The 17,643-nt window shown below is 49.5% G+C and overlaps 1 protein-coding gene across 1 annotated transcript in view; it reads left to right on the forward strand.

The window, feature by feature from the left end:
• Window positions 1-17,643, forward strand: part of CDKN2AIP (CDKN2A interacting protein) — a 66,684-nt gene that overhangs the window by 25,175 nt on the left and 23,866 nt on the right. Inside the window, exon 2 of the mRNA XM_029581924.1 lies at window positions 5,918-6,048. Coding sequence (XP_029437784.1) covers window positions 5,918-6,048 — 131 coding nt within the window. The remainder of the gene's footprint in view (window positions 1-5,917; window positions 6,049-17,643) is intronic.

The raw sequence follows: 17,643 nt of genomic DNA on the forward strand, positions 1-17,643 counted from the left end.
AGGGGCCGAGAATTGCCAAATGATTCCACGGTCTGCCCAGCAGTGACTTCTGCTACTTGGTTGCAGAGTTGGCTGCAACCAAGTAACCAAGCTTAGCGACCATAGCTCCTTTGACATCCCCCGCCGCTATCAGTTTCCCAGGTAGAACTGGGCATGGGGGATTGTCCAATGTCGGTTTGTTCTGGTTCAAGGTCTGGCTCATCATCTACCTCGACGCCGGGGAAAGACCGGGCGGAGCATCGGGAGAAATCGAGAAAACATCGCCATCTAACACCATTAGTGCATGGCTCCAAGGTCAGAAAGGAACTGACATTGACTGAGTTGCCCCCTGAAATGGCCCCAGGCTGAGGAAGCATCGCCTTCCATTGAACCTGAGGGACTGAGGCGATTCCCCACCGGTTCCAGTGGTGGTCACCAACCCCCTCGGGGCTCCAGGAGAGATCTGGTTTCACTGGCTCCTCTTCCTCAAGCTGTCCTATCCTGGTCAGCATTCGAGGAGGAGTTGGAGCGCCTTACGCGGCAGGTGGTCGGCTGGGCTCTGCAGGGCATCAAGCCACATGTGCTGTCTCCAGAGTCCGCTCCATCGGTGCTTGCATTTTTACTGGAGTGGTTGGATTTGCTGCTTGATGTTTTGCCGACGCAGCCTCTCCCGATGCCCCAAGCAACCTTGCTGACAGAGGGGGCATCGATACGGACTCCATCGGAGGCTATCCCAGTGATTGATTCCTCAGACATGGGCTATCAGGTTTGTTTGCACCTCCATCATGGCCCGCACCCCTTCCGGGTCCCTCGGACGCTGCGCCTTCGGGGTCGCTGGTTCCCCTGGTGCCTCCAGTGCTGCCCCTCTTCCTTCAGGGCTACCGAGGCCCTCAGGATCTCAACACAAAAGATCATTGGGGGCTCCACCCTTGATGTCCCTGGGCACACAGAGTGAGGAATATGCCCCCTATGGTCCTTGGGAGGACGGAGGATTCTTGCCCTTCAAGCCCTCCAAAGGAGAGACATAAGTCTCTACCGGAAGATTTGACTTTCGCCGGATTCGTGAGGGCCATGGCAGAATCAGTGCCTTTTCAGCTCTTGACTGAACAGGATTCCAGGCATAAGATGCTAGAAGTCCTTCAATTTGTGGACGCCCCAAAGGAGGTTGTTGCAGTACCGGTGCATGACATTTTTCAAAGATCTGTTTGTCCGGTTGGGAGCATCCCATTTCCATCCCTCCAGTAAACCGAAAAATGGATGCAATCTACTCAGTGCAACCCACCACAGGATTTGAACGCCGATAGCTTCCGCACCAGTTGGTAGTGGTGGAATCTGCCTTAAAGAAAGCAGAGATGTCACAGACCCATGCTTCAGCTCTTCCAGGCCTTGACCACAGAGCCCTAGATGCTTTAGGAAGGAAAGACTTCCAGGGTTCCATGCTGGCGGGCCCGGATTACGTGTTGTCAGCTCTATATGAGCCAATTCTACAGGAACCTCTGGAAACAAGTTCAAGATCTGGTGAAACGCCTCCCCCAACAATTTCAAAAGGATTTCCTGAAAGTGATCCAACAAGGGTTGGAATGTGACAAACATGAGGTCAGATCGGCTTATGACGTCTTTGAAATGGCGAGGGTGGCAGCGGCAGGCATAGGACCTCGACGCATGGCATGGATTTGGGCGTTGGCTCTACAAAATCAAGGACGCAGTAGCACAGCTTAAGTATTACCATGAAACCCTTCAATACCTGTCTTCCACCACCTCTGATCTTCAGTCCACTGGCAAAAGACCCTCACGGCAAAGCTCTAGGCGACCTTTTTACCGGTCAAGGAAGTATTATCCTCCAGCTAGCAGCGCAAGGCCTCAACGGGCAACCAGCTAGGCCATGAATGAGGCAGCTGCGCACCCCTCTGCCACCGCCAGCCCCACGCAGAGCCCCACTACAGGGTTTTGACGGGCTGTGAGGGAGTTTGAGTCAGCAATCCGTACCAGCGATGAACGACCATCCGGTTGGAGGCCATCTGCAAAGCTTTGCAGACCATTGGCTCTCGGTCATCTTGGACCAGTAGGTCCTAGCCGTTGTTCGTCGGGAGTACAGGTTAAACTTCCAATGGACCCCTTTGGAATCCCCTCCATGCCCCTCTTGGATATTTTCAGAGAACCAGCAGATACTTTGAGCCCTCTTAATGACCACAGCAGTCGAGCCAGTCCCGCTAGATCAGTGAAACCGTGGCTTTTACTCGAGGTATTTCCTGATTCCCAAGAAAACAGGAAGCCTTCGTCCTATCTTGGATCTGAGGGCTTTGAACAAGTTTCTCATGTGAGAAAATTTCAAAATGGTTTCGTTGGGCGCCCTAATCCCTCTCCTGAGGAGTGGTGACTGGCTTTACTCCCTCGACCTAAAAGATGCCCTCACTCGTATTGCGATCTCTCACAGTCATCGGAAGTTGCTCCGTTTCCTGGTGAGAGAGGATGCTTCCTTGCGTCCACACCGTGCATCTTCACAAAGTGCCTGGCGATAGTGGGAGTGTATCAGAATGCAGCGAGTGCAGGTCTTCCCCTACCTGAACGATTGGCTCTTCAAGAGTGACTTCAAGCAGGGGGCATTGCAGTCTCTCCATTCTATCATCCGGATCTTGGATACCTTGGCGTTTCTCATCAATTATCCGAAGTCCAAACTAATTCCATCTCGACACCTGGACTTCATAGGGGCCAGGTTTGACACAGACCAGGGCAAGGCTTTTTTGCCCTGGGACCGAGCGCTGAACCTGGTGTCCCTAGTGCGGGTGATCTCTTGGATCCAGCAAGCCTCTGCGCACAAGTTCCTGCGTCTCTTGGGGCACATGGCGGCCATGGTTCATGTTACGCTCTTTGCTTGAATCCACATGCACAGAACGCAGTGGACTTTGCACTCCAGTGGCTTCAGGTTACCCAGGACCTTCAGGCATCCGTCATGGTTACCGCACCACTATGGGAATACCTGTCGTGGTGGGAGACACTATCCAACCTGGAGGTGGGAATTCTTTTCTAGGTGTCTCCTCCTCAGGTCATTGACACTAAGGGTGCTTCCCACCTGGTTTGGGGGGCCCATGCTGGGGATCTCTGCACCCAGGGTCTTTGGTTCATGCAGGAGCAGCGTTTCCAGATCAATTTCCTGGAACTCCGGGCGATTCGGTATGCTCTGTGAGCATTCCAGGAGCACCTGACCAACATGGTTGTCATGGTTCAAACCTACAACCAAGTGGCGATGTGGTATCTTAACAAACAGGGAGGCATGGGCTTGCTCCTCCTCTGCCAGGAGGTGGTACATATCTGGTCCTGGGCGCTCTCGCAGGGCATCCTCCTTCGAGCCATATACCTTCATGGGACTGAGAATGTGACTGTGGACGCCCTGAGTCATTCGTTCCGCCCTCACGAATGGTCCCTGAAACAGGAGGTGGCGGATCGGATCTTCCACCTTTCGAGAGCCCCGGATGTAGATCTGTTTGCTTCCTCGTGCAACAAGAATGTGGACCACTTCTGCTCCCTGTTCAGGGCGGCCAACAGACCAGCCTCAGATGCCTTCGCTCACCATCAAGGCACCGACCTCCTTTATGTGTACCCCCAACTTCTGCTGGTATCGAAGACACTCCTGACGCTCCAGTAGGACTGGGCAACCATAATCTTGATCATGCAGTTTTGGCCATGGCAGATCTGGTTCCCGTTTTTTTGCAAGATCTGTCTTCCCGGGCCTTGATTTCTCTGGAGACCGCTCCAGTCCTGATCACACAGGATCAAGGCAGGCTGCACTATCCCAACCTCCGTTCTCTGGCTTTCACGGCGTGGATGTTGACAGGCTGACCCTGCAGAACCTGGACCTCTCAGAGAATGTATCTCAGGTTCTGGTAGAGTTCAGAAAGCCTTCCACTAGGAAATGTTATACTGTAATCTCAAGTGGAAGAGGTACCTGAGCTGGTGTAAGGGACATGGTTTGGACCGTTATCCTGCTTCTCCTCTAAGCTTCTGGACTACTTGTTATACCTCTCCAAGGTTGGCTTGAAGACCACCTCTGTGAGGGTCCACCTCAGTCGGTCCACCAGGGAGTGGATGGTCTGCCCATCTCTGCAGTACCTCTCGTGAGGCGCTTCATGTGGGGACTACTCCTGCTCAAGCCGATGATCTGTCCTCCGGCGGTCTCCTGGGACCTCAATGTGGTGTTAGGCCACCTTATGAGGGCCCCTTTTCAGCCCCTGCGATCCTGTAACTTGAAATACCTGTCTTGGAAGGTTCTTTTTCTGGTGGCAGTCACCTCAGCGCACAGGGTCAGCGAACTTCAGGCTTTGGTGTCCTATCCACCTTATGCAAATTTCTTTCATCACAAGGTGGTTCTGCAAACACATCCTAAGTTCCTGCCGAAGGTAGTGACGGAGTTCCACCTTAATCAATCAGTCGTTCTGCCTACCTTTTTTCCTAAGCCACACTCCCACAAGGGTGAGTGGGCCTTGCACATGCTAGATTGTAAAAGGGCCCTGGCCTTTTACCTGAACCGTACAGCGGACTACAGGCAGTCCACACAACTCTTTCTATCCTTTGACAGAAACAGATTGGGAGTTGCAGTATCCAAGCAGACCTTGTCCAACTGGCTAGCAGATTGTATATCTTTCTGCTACACGCAGGCCGGCCTGCAGTTTGAGGCTCACTGCACGGCTCATGCTGTGCAAGCCATAGCAGCTTTGGTGGCCCACTTGCTTCGGCTCGCATTTCTGTCTGGAGAAAGATGACCGACGTGACAGCAGTTTCGGTCAGTCGGTCCTCCGTAACCTTTTTCAGCAGTGAAAACCAACTCTTCCTGCCTCAGGCCCTTTCTTTGGTGTTCGGGCTGTCTCCCTGTGTGAGCGAAGGCACTGGATTGGGTGCCTATTGGTCTACCTTGTTGTTCGGGAGCAGCATGTAGCTACATATTCACCCATGTGTGAAGACTACCATCCTGCTTGTCCTAGGAGAAAGCAGAGTTGCTTACCTGTAACAGATGTTCTCTTAGGACAGCAGGATGTTAGTCCTCACAAAACCCACCCGCCATCCCACGGAGTTGTTTTTTCTTTGGGTTTATGTTGTTTGTTATATTTTTCGCAAATTCTGTATTATAAGACTAAAGAGGGACCCCGCGTGGATAGTGGCATGCTGAGCATGTTCAATAAGTCTGTCAAAGTTTCTAGAAACTTTGACATAAGTTTTCTGTGCCGAGCTGCATCTGATGATGTCGCCCATGTGGAAGGACTAACATCCTGCTGTCCTAGGAGAACACCGGTTACATTCAGGGAAGCAGCTCTGCTTTACACTGCCAAATAAGACTAGGGAACTCAGAATTCCAGAAACTCTCAGCTGATTTTAAAACTAATTTAAGAGAATATTTTTCAGTCCATGCACAATTCAGCTAGGTGGTAACTTTGTTGCCAGAAAATGTAGTTAAAGCTAATAGTGTATAACTGAATTTTAAAAAAATGTTTGAACAAGTTTCTGGAGGACAGATCCATAAACAATTATTAGCCAGCTAGACTTTGGTTTCTTCACTTCTCAGTTCTTGAAGAGAGCAACCTGAAACAGACTTTCATACTGGAATTTGCCAGGTACTTCCAGGTGACAGGATGTTGGGCTTAATGGACCATTTGGTCTGGCCCACTATGTCATATGAGCTTTTGAGAGCACATGGATCTGACTTCTTTCCAAAGAGAAAGCTGTGCACTCCTGAAGGCTCACCTGGAGTCTTTTTATACATCTCTCGATGATGTGTAAAGAATGTTTATTTCATTGTTTGTGCATATCTAAAGAAGGTACATAAATTGCTGTCTGTGATGAAATCAAAGTTGCATTGTAATATGGTTAGAATGATGGGAAATGATGGATTCACGGTTTCAGGTTTTATTTTGATTGTGAGTGGTTTTTGTTTTTTTTTTATTTCCAGGTACCCTGTGGAGATTATGGAAAAAGTACTTAAAATGGGAGAAGGCATCGAGGTGAATGATGCTCCAACCCATACAACAAGAGATGAACTGGTTTCCAAGGTGAAGAAAAGAGGGATTTCAAGTAGCAATGGTTAGCAAATAATAGATGTAAAACTACCTAAGGGCTTAGAGAAATAAGTAGTTTTCAACTGGGTTACAGACTGTGATAGACACTGAAGTGACTGACCAACCACAAAAAGTGGAATAGAAATCTTCAAAAAACAAAAAAAAAAACCCAAACTTGAATAAGTAGACTAAATAGTTTTTTCATTTACTGAAATATGAAATGGAATGAAACACTGCTTTTCAGTTATTGTGTAAATTATGTTCTACAGCAAATATAACTTCTCAATTGTTTACCCAGGTACCAGTTCAGAGGAAGTACATTTTTAATTACTTGGTTCCCTAAGTGCAGGATCACCATAAATCATATTTTCAGCTAATACAGAGCCACTGGCTGAATTGTGTTTTCATTTGGCTGGAAATCCAAGTAGTCATCAAGATTTTTGAGACAGGAAAGGGAGGCAGGGAGTTCCATAGATCTGGTGTTCTACCTTTGAAAGCCATAGATATTGCTTTCCTCAGACTGAGGATGGCATGGCCAGCTATTTTTGCCTTGACTTTAGATTGGTGATACCCTGTTATCTTGGTAAGATAAGTGGGGCCGATGTTCTTCATTGCCTTAAATGTGAAAGACAGAATTTAAAATTTGTTAAGAAGGGAAATAGGGAGCCAGTGTAGGGAGATTAAGAGGAGGAGATCTGTTCCATTTTCTTGCAGCTGTGATCTGGCTGCATCATTTTGTTTTGTTTGTTTTTTGGGGGTTTTATTTTGGTTTGTTGTCTTTTTGGGTAGCCCCTCATAGATGGTGTTAAAATAGTCCAGGTTTGTGAGTATTGATGACTATGGTTATACTTAAATCAGTTGCTTATTGGAAGGGGTATCATGGTTTCACCATTCAGAGGTTGCAGAATTTTTCTTTGTAACTGACATTTGGCTCTCCATGGTCAAAACAGATTCCAGAATGCCTCCTAAGCTTTTAGTTTTTTGCCGTGGAGGCAGAGTAACATCTCCTAAGATAAATGATGGGCATTATCTGGCCATGGTGAATTACTCCCCATAGGATTTCCATTTTGTACCTGTTTAGCTGAAGTCAATTGTTAATCATCCTAGTTTACCACCTTGAGGCTTTGGTTGAGGAATGCTACTGTTCCTTTCTAGCTGTCTGAAATCGACAAGAGGATGTGTATGTTATCTGCTTAAATGTATGCAAACAGTTTGTCTTTTCTTATGATAGATGTGAGGGATAAGAGGTATATACATTGAACAGGATAGGGAATAGTGGGGAACCTTGGGGTAGTCCCCAGCTAAGGAGACAAGGTTTGAAGGATACAGTAACCTAGTCAGCATAATTTAGTCATCATCCCTGTCAAATCCAGCTGAAATCGAGGAGGATCACTAGGCATGATCCTCATCAGTAGTCACGTGTTGTTAATAAGGGAGCTAATCTGTCAGTCTTTTCAAAGAAGTTTCTCAATTGTCTTGTGACTGTGAATTCCAAAATCTTGGCCGATGTAGAACAGTTTTGATATAGTACAGTAGCAGATATATTTTAAGGCATCTAGCATGGGCCCTTCTAATAAGAACATACCATACTTGATCAGACCAAGGGTCCATCAAGCCCAGCATCCTGTTTCCAACAGTGGCCAATCCAGGCTATAAGAACCTGGCAAGTACCCAAAAACTAAGTCTATTCCATGTTACCGTTGCTAGAAATAGCAGTGGCTATTTTCTAAGTCAACTTAATAGCAGGTAATGGACTTCTCCTCCAAGAACTTATCCAATCCTTTTTTAAACACAGCTATGCTAACTGCACTAACCACATCCTCTGGCAACAAATTCCAGAATTTAATTGTGCGTTGAGTAAAAAAGAACTTTCTCCAATTAGTTTTAAATGTGCCACATGCTAACTTCATAGCATGCTCCCTAGTCTTTCTAATATCCGAAAGAGTAAATAACCGATTCACATCTACCCGTTCTAGACCTCTCATGATTTTAAACACCTCTGTCATATCCCCCCTCAGCTGTCTCTTCTCCAAGCTGAAAAGTCCTAACCTCTTTAGTCTTTCCTCATAGGGAAGCTGTTCCATTCCCCTTATCAGGTGAATCCAAAACCAGTGGGTTATGCTCCTCTACCAGCAGATGGAAACAAAGCAATTCTGACATAACAGTATATATACCCCTGTAGTAACATCAGCCTGCCAGTATTCTCCGTCTCCAGCAGATGGTAGACATGCATCTCCCTACTGGGGATTGCTTTAAGTTTTAGAAGGAGAAAAGAAGGAAATTTAATTTGTCTCACTCTCATATGGTGATACCATGTGATCCCTCCCTCAGTTGAGATTCCTGTACGTACCTGGATCAGTCCAGACGGTGGGTTGAGCCTCCTTTCCTGCAGGTGGAGACAGACTAAAACTTGAAGGATGCCCTATATCAGGACAGAGCCTATCCTCTACCCCTTCTGTATAACGTATGTCAAAGCATAAAACAACAAACCCAAGAATAGGATCAAGCAAGTAACTGTAAAGCTCAACGGAGCAAATATAGAATAATGTAGAAAACATGGTATACCTATACGCTCTTGCATCAACTTGGTATAAGAAAACGACCAAGGCTTCCGGTGTAATTGCTCAGTAATCGTGCATAAAGAAATATATGGAAATCTGCAGACCTGCAAGAAAACAAGGTTCGAGAGGACAGAAGACAGACAGGGAAGGCCGTCTGGACTGATCCGTGGTACTACAGGAACGAAAATTAACAGGTGAGAACTAATTTTCCTTTCCTGTACGTACCCGGATCAGTCCAGACAGTGGGATGTACCAAAGCTTCTCTAAACTGGGTGGGACCGAGAGAGTCCCGCTCGAAGCACTTGCCGCCCAAAGGAACCGAACACCGGATCGTGTACATCCAGACGGTAGTGCCGAGCAAAAGTTTGCAGAGACGTCCAAGTGGCGGCCCTGCAAATCTCCTGTGGGGAGACAGATTGATTCTCCACCCATGAAGTAGCCTGAGAACGCAGAGAATGGGCCTTCAGACCCTCAGGAAGCGGACGACCTTGACAAAGATACACCGAGGAAATGGCTTCCTTCAACCACCGCGCAATCGTGGTCTTAGAAGCCTGTTTACCACAGTTGGGACCACTCCAAAGGACGAAGAGATGGTCTGATATCCGGAAGTCTTTGGTGACCTGGAGATAGTGAAGCAAGACTCATTTTACATCTAGCCGACGAAGGTCGCCACCCGCCGTACCCGCAATCTCCTCCGGAGAGAACGCTGGGAGTTCGACCGACTGGTTGACATGAAAAGCGAAGACAACCTTAGGCAAGAAGGAAGGAACCATCCTGAGAGAAACCCCGGAATCCGAGAAACGCAAGAAGGGCTCCCGACAGGACAGCGCCTGAAGCTCGGAAATACGGCGAGCAGAGGAAATAGAGACCAGAAAGACAGTCTTTAGAGTAAGATCCTTGAGCGTAGCGTGGCGAAGAGGCTCGAAGGGAGCCGCACAGAGAGCATGAAGGACTAGGTTGAGACTCCACGACGGACACGTGGCCCGAGAGGGGGGGGGCGGAGGTGTCTAACACCCCTCAGAAAACGAATCACGTCAGGGTGAGCTGCTAAGGCATGACCGTCCTCCCGACCCAGGAGAGAGCCAAGCGCAGAGACTTGAACGCGTAGAGAACTGAAGGCGAGGCCCTTAGAGAGACCCTTCTGAAGAAAAGAAAGAATCAAAGGAATCGAGGTGGAGCGTGCAGGGACACCCGCTTCCGTACACGCGGACTCAAAAACTTTCCAGATGTGCACATAGGCCAGAGAAGTCGACTGCTTCCGGGCTCGCAGCAGGGTGGAGATGACCTCCTCCCTATAACCTTTGCGCCTCAGGCGATGCCGTTCAAAAGCCAGGCTGCTAGACAGAAGCGATTGGCCTGGTTGAAAAATACAGGCCCCTGCCGGAGGAGACGAGGGAGATGACCGAGGCGCAGGGGCCCGTCCACCGCTAGATTGATGAGATCCGCGAACCACGGCCTTCGCGGCCACTTGGGAGCAACGAGAATCACTGGTCCCCGGTGGAGCTCGATTCTCCTGAGAACTTTCCCCACAGTGGCCACGGTGGAAACACGTACAGAAGGACGTCCGCTGGCCAAGGTAGAGCCAGAGCATCCACGCCCTCTGCACCGTGCTCCCTCTAGCGGCTGAAGAACCGATTGGCCTTGGCATTGTGCAGAGTCACCATGAGGTCAAGGTGAGGAGGACCCCACCTGTCCACTATCAGAGCCATGGCCGTGTCCGAGAGCTCCCACTCTCCCGGATCGAGCGACTGCTGGCTGAGGAAGTCGGCTTGAACATTGGCTTTTCCGGCGATGTGAGAAGCCGCAAGGCACTGTAGGTGACGCTCCGCCCAAACGAGGAGACGGCTGGCTTCTAAGGCTACCAGGGGACTGCGAGTGCCCCCTTGGCGATTGATGTAGGTCACTGTGGTGGAGTTGTGGACAGGACTCGTACCGCCTTGCCGCCAATCAGGGGAAGGAACTCCTGAAGCGCGAGGCGGACCGCCAACGTTTCCAGTCGATTGATGTGCCAGCGCGACTGAGTCTGCGACCATGTTCCCTGGGTGGACTGAGAGAGGCAACCGCACCCCAGCCCAAGAGGCTGGCGTCCATGGTCACTATCGTCCACTGTGGAGCTTGAAGAGGCATCCCTTGCAGAAGATGAGGAAGAGACAGCCACCACTGTAATTCGTCGGCAGTAGAATCCAAGAACGGAAGGACTACGTGGAACTGTTCCGACACTGGCTGCCAACGGGACAGCAAAGCGTTCTGTAATGGACGCATATGAGCAAAAGCCCAGGGGACAAGGTCGATGGTAGAAGCCATGGATCCCAGGACTTGGAGATAATCCCAGGCTGTCGGGGAGGGTAGGGCAATCAAAGTCTGGACCTGATCGATCAGCTTGAGGGCTCGCGCCCGAGGTAAGAAAACCTTGCCTACTCGGGTGTCGAAGTGGGCTCCCAGAAATTCCAGCTCCTGGGAGGGCTGAAGTTTGCTCTTGGAAAAGTTCACTATCCACCCGAGGGAGGCAAGGAGCTCCAAGACACGATCCACCGCCCGTTGGCAAGAGGTCTCCGACTTGGCCCTGATGAGCCAATCGTCCAGATAGGGGTGGACGAGAATCCCCTCCCGGCGCAGGGCCGCCGCTACCACTACCATGACCTTCGTAAAGGTGCGAGGAGCGGTCGCGAGGCCGAAGGGGAGAGCTTGAAACTGGAAGTCCTGGCTGAGAATGTGTAATCGGAGATATTTCTGATAGTCGCGGTGAATGGGAATATGAAAATAAGCTTCTGCGAGATCAAGGGAAGCAAGGAACTCTCCGGGGCGGACCGCTGCAATGACCGCCTGCAGGGTTTCCATGCGGAAGTGGGGGATCTTGAGAGCCCGATTGACCCTCTTGAGGTCCAATATTGGGCAAAAGGACCTGTCCTTTTTGGGCACGGTGAAGTAAATAGAATACTGGCCGGCACCAATTTCCCTTTCCGGGACTGGGACCACTGCTCCCAGATCCAGAAGCTTGGAGAGAGTCTGGACCACCGCGTCCCTCTTGGCCCGGCCGCAAGGTGAGAAAAGAAAGAGATCTGGAAGTTCCCTGACGAGGTCGAAAGCGTACCCGTCTCTGATAATGTCGAGGACCCACTGATCCGACGTGATCTTGACCCATTCCTCGAAGAACAGGGAGAGGCGTCCGCCGAGGTAAGGAACCGAGGAATGGGTCGGCTGAACTTCATTGCGTGGCAGGTTTAGCGGCGGCAGGCACGGGCTGGCCCTCGCGAAAGGGCCGCCTGCCACGAAAGGACTGCGACCAGGACTGCGCACGAGAAGACCCCCTTGCAGAACCGCCCCGCCCCCGAGAAGCGAAGCAACGCTGGCCCCTGAAGCGAGAGGCCGCGAAGGATCGGGAAGACTTAGGGCGGTCCTCTGGGAGCTTATGGACCTTGTTGTCAGCTAAGGAGTCCATAAGCTTCTCAAGATCCTCACCAAAGAGCATCTTACCTTTGAAGGGCAGCGTGCCCAGCCGAGTCTTCGAGGACTGATCAGCCGACCAGTGGCATAGCCAAAGGAGCCTCCGGGCCGCCACTGCCGAAACCATCGCCTTCGCCTGGACACGGACCAGATCGTAGAGGGCGTCCGATATGTAAGCAGTGACTGCCTCCAGACATTCGGCTTGCTCTGCCTCACCTGGCGGAAGCTCCCGGGCGCAGAGTTGGACCAACTGGAGGCCCGCTCGCATCATGAGACTGCTACAGCAAGACGCCCGGACCCCAAGGGCCAGAACGTCGAAGATGCGCTTCAGGTGAGCCTCCAGCTTACGATCTTGTGAATCCTTCAAGGCCGTGGAACCTTCCACCAGAATCGTGGTGTGCTTGGCCACTGCAGAAACATAAGAATCCACCGATGGATATCACAACAGCTCCAAGCCCTCCTCCGCGAGGGGATAGAGCTTATCCATCGCATGCCCCACCCGAAGCACACCCTCAGGAGCCTCCCATTCCCACAGGATAAGGAGCTTAAGCATGGGGTGGAAGGGAAAGGCCGGAGCCTGGAGCCCTCCCAGAACCGGGTTCATATCCTTAGGGAGCGAGGCCATGAGATTATCCACGGAGGGACTCTCCAGACCCAGCTCCTGCAAAACAAAAGGGAGGAGGGGCTCTAATTCCTCCTTACGAAAAAGACGGAGGGCTCTAGGGTGGGGGGCATCCACCGAATCCGAGGAAGCAGTGGGGTCCGAGGACACGGGAGATACCGGGAGGGAGGGCACCCCCGGGACCACCCGCACCCGAACTGGTCCCTGGGGCTCCGCGGCCGGTCCGTGGTCAACGGCGCTGAGCGAGGGATTTTTGAAGGGGGCGGGCTTTCGTCCAGCTCATGCAGGCTAGCTAGATAAGATTTGTGCATGAGGAGGACGAAATCCGCTGAAAAAGGGACCCTGGATTTGGCGGGGGGGGGGGGGGGCGAGGGAAGGTCAGGATCCCCCTCCTGGGCACCCGTGAGGGCCAAATCGGGGGGTTAAATCAAAAAAATCTGGCCCCCCAGCCCCAGGGAGCACTGAAATCAGCCCCGATGAAAAATCCAAGATGGAGGCCGTTCCCGGGCTCTGCCAACCCGGGAAAGGCCTAGCCATGCCGGGAGGAGTGGAGCCCCGGGCTAAATTTGCTTGTCCTGCCGAGGAGGGACCTTCCCCACCCGGCAGGAAGCAGTGCAGTGGCCATGCCGCGAAAAACTCGAGGAGGGCAGCCCACAAGAAAGGCAGGCTGCCAGCCGGGACATAGCTTGATTGACAGCCTGCACAGCAGGAGAGAGCAGGCGGGAAACCTGCTGCCTTCTGCTTCTCTGGCTGCCGGTACTAGCCCTACTCTGACCAGAAAAAAATTAAAAAGCTGGTCAACTGCTGCAAATAAGAGGTAGGTGAGTACCTGCAACTTATTGAAGTTTGAAACTTTTAAACCCCCCTTTTTTTTTTTTTACCTGAGCGCAGCAGCGGGTTAAAAACCCTCTTGGCAGCCAGAGGGGGAACGAGGCCCAGAGAGCGTCGGTCCCCACTCCTGGAAGCGTCCACGGACTCGGGACTATGCAAAGAACCCCCTCCTGCAAAAGGGGCGAAGCGCCCCTGAGCCGGGCAAGAGCTGGAAGACTGACGTTTCCCACACAAAAACAGTAAAAGCACTAAAAGAAGGCAAAATTTCCTTCATAGATTTTTTTTTTTTCCTTTGTTTCTAAAACAAGCGGGAATCAAAGAACTACTTGCTTGAGCCGAAAAAGAAAGAAGAAGAGGCTGACTAGCCTACAGCAGAGAACCGAAGGGGAGATGCTGCACCTGCTGGAGACAGACGAATACTGAAGGGGTAGAGGATAGGCTCTGCCCCTGATATAGGGCATCCTTCAAGTTTTAGTCTGTCTCCACCTGCTGGAAAGGAGGCTCAACCCACCGTCTGGACTGATCTGGGTACGTACAGGAATCTCAACTGAGGGAGGGATCACATGGTATCACCATAGGAGAGTGAGACAAATTAAATTTCCTTCTTTTCTCCTTCTAAAACGTAAAGCAATCCCCAGTAGGGAGATGCATGTCTACCATCTGCTGGAGACTGAGAATACTGGCAGGCTGATGTTACTGCAGGGGTATATATACTGTTATGTCAGAATTGCTTTGTTTCCATCTGCTGGTAGAGGAGCATAACCCACTGGTTTTGGATTCACCTGATAAGGGGAATGGAACAGCTCCCCAGGCTCAACCCACTGTCTGGACTGATCCGTGGTACTACAGGAACGAAAATTAACAGGTAAGAACTAATTTTCCTATTCCTGAGGTGATATCCTTGGATCCCTCCCTCAGATGTGCCTTGGTCCGGTAGCTGGTTTTCAGCTGGCGTGAATTTAGCTGTTAAAAAAAAAAAAATTAAAATAAAACAGCTGAAAGGCAGTGGATGCAGGAAGCTGAGCACGGTGGTGAAGGTATATGCCCTCTTGACGCCAGTGCTGTCTTCTGTGAGTGCCCAGATTCCAACCGAAGTGGACCCAGCTGTTGCGGTGTCTTCCTCTGATGTGGCCTGAGGAAATCCTTCTCGTTGGGATCTACACCCTTTGCAGCTTTAAGTCGCCCAGCTGTTGTAACTTTGGATTCTCTTTGGGATCTAATGGCGAGCTTTACAAACTCCTTAAATGCTTATACTCTTAAGTTCCATGCTTTTTCTTCTTGTCTTGACCAGATGGGAGCTAAATATGATAGTCAATTTGACTCTCTAATACAGAAGGTTTCACAGACTGCGACGGCAAGTTCTTCAATCTAACTTTGTGAAAGATCAAAATTCACTGTCCAGAAGGATTGAGCATTTAGAATATCAAGCTAGACATTTGAATTTCCATTTTTTAAATTTCCCTAAGGTTATTGGGGAAATTATAGATGTTACCTTTAGTAAGTACCTTTTAGAGATTTTGAAATTTCCACGTGACAGTATTCCTTCAATTTGTAAAATGTCTTTTCCCTAGGTTGTGCTTTCTCATTAAGGTATCCTTGTAAATGCTTTATTAAATATAATGACTTTTATTTTTTTTTATCCAGTTCAATTTAAGGCTTTTTTAGATTCCAAACGGCAAGTAACATCTCCAGTACCAATCTAAAATATATATGTGGCATTGTCAATCTTTTGTTTTTTTTAGTCTGTTTGCATTCTATGTCTTCTTATATTTTTTTTTTTTACCTTATATCTCCCATTAATTGCAACCCCCCTTATTTTCTTTTATTCTTATTATTAATGGATGATTTGTAATATTTTGTTTTCTTCAGTGTATTCTTTAACTGAGTTTTCAGCTGATGATTTTTTTCTTTCCCAAGTATTTCAATGCAAAGATTAATACTGGCCCATTTATTTCGTTGTGCCCAAGAAGGAGGGATTTTTTTGTCCATTCTGGATCTCAAAGGCGTCAACCGTCATGTGTGTGTGACTCATTTTCGCATGGAAACCTTGTGCTCAGTGATAATGGCAGTATAGTCTGAGGAGTTCCTGATGTCTCTGGATCTGTCCGAGATGTACCTGAATATTCCCATCCACCTAGAACATCAGCTATTTCTGCGTTTTGCGGTTTTTGGGACATCATTATCAGTTTCGAGCGCTACCTTTTGGTTTGGCCACCGCACCAGGAACTCTTTCCAAGGTTATGATGGTGGGGGCAACGGAGTTGAGAAAAGATGGGATTCTGGTACACCCATACTTAGATGACTGGCTAATTTGGGCTAGTAGTCTGGAAGAGAGCCTCCGGGTCTCACACAAGGTAATTTCCTTGTAGAAACTAGGTTGGGTCGTGAATCTGGCCAAGAGCAGTCTTCACCCAGCACAGTCGCTAGAGTATCTTGGTGTTCAATTTAACATGAAACAGGGCAGGGTGTTCCTGCCAGAGGGCCGTATTCAGAAGTTGATGGTGCAGGTGCGGCTATTGATGAACCCAATTCACCTGATAGTGTGGTCCTATCATCAGGTGCTAGGAATAATGGCAGTGACCCTGGAGATAGTGCCATGGGCGAGGGCGCATATGTGTCCTCTTTAGCACATTCTGCTATCTCGTTGGAGCCCACAGTCTCAAGACTATTCGATTCGGCTCCATCTGCCGATGGAGGTCTGCTCTCAGCTACAGTGGTGGTTAAGAGCAGATCATCTAAGGAAAGGGGTTTCCCTAAAATCATTAGACTGGCTAATACTCACAACAGATGCAAGCCTCTAAGGTGCTGGGGATCTCACTCTCAGGAATTGACAGCGCAAGGGCGTTAGAGTGCAGAAGGGTCTCTGGAACATCAATCAGCTGGAAGCCTGTGCGGTACGGTTAGCGTACTTGCAGTTCGGATAATGTTGGACAATGCATCAGGAACCAAGAGCCAGCAAGTGTCACAGGAAATAGCCCAACTTATGGAATGGGTGGAAATGCATCTTCAGGAGATAGCCTCACACATTGCAGGAAAAGACAATGTAAGTGCCAATTTTTTCAGTAGACAGAATCTGGATCCAGGAGAATGGAAATTGTCAAATAAGGCATTTCAGCTGGATCTCTGGGGCCCCCCTTTCTGGATCTGCTTCAGATTTCTCACAAGTACGAAGATTGCTCGATTCTTCAGTCGCAGGAGAGATACAAAGACCTTGGGCATCGATGCTCTCATACAGGAGTGACCGGGAGGGGGGGGGGGGGGCCAAGGTGCTGTGTGCTTTTTCCCCCATGGCCCTTCCCCTGTGGCCCATGTTGGGTAGAATGATTCAGAAGATCGAGAGTCACAGGGGGATGGTGCTTCTGGTAGCACAAGATTGGCCCAGGAGACCATGGTAGGCGGATCTAAGAAGTCTCCTAGTAGAATCTCCCTTCCATTTTCTGGCATACAGGGGATCTGCTACGGCTGGGGCCTGTTCTTCACGAAGATCCGAATCAATTTTGTCTTATAGTATAGCCCTTGAGAGGGCTCAGTTGCTAAAACGTGGATATTCTGCTGCGGTAATTGCTGCCTTGCTACGAGTGAGAAAGTTCTCTACTTCCTTAGCCTTTTTGTGGGTTTGGTGAGTGTTTGAGGCTTGGTGTGAAGTTCGAGGGGTTCTTCTTCGTTCAGGTAAGATCCTGCTCATTTTGGAATTTTTTGCAGGATGGATTGAGTAAATGGTTGGTGCTTAATTCTTTAACAATACAGGTGGCGCCTCTTACCTGTTTCTGAGGTTAGGTGAATGCTGAGCCCTTGTTGGCTCATCCAGATTTGGCCTGTTTCTTGAAACAGGCCAAACAGACTCGACAAGGGCACTGGTAACCTCGTTTGCGGTTACCAGTGCCCTTGTCGAGTCTTAATCTGGTTTTGGATTTTTTAATGGGCCCTACTTTACGACCATTGCGTAACCTTTCCTTGAGATTACTGATTTTAAAAACAGTTTCTTGTGCCAATTTGTTCTGCTCATTGAGTATCTGAGCTATAGGCCTTGTCATGGTGGGTGACATTTCTAAGAGTGACTCTAGAGGTGATACAGCTGCATGTGCAGTTCCTTCCTTTTTACCAAAAGTGGTCTTGGATTTTCACTTGAATCAATTGATTTCCCTGCTGTCTGTGGATTGGG

Source organism: Rhinatrema bivittatum, chromosome 1 (genome assembly GCF_901001135.1).
Source record: "Rhinatrema bivittatum chromosome 1, aRhiBiv1.1, whole genome shotgun sequence".
In the NCBI taxonomy this organism is placed as follows: Eukaryota; Metazoa; Chordata; class Amphibia; order Gymnophiona; family Rhinatrematidae; genus Rhinatrema; species Rhinatrema bivittatum.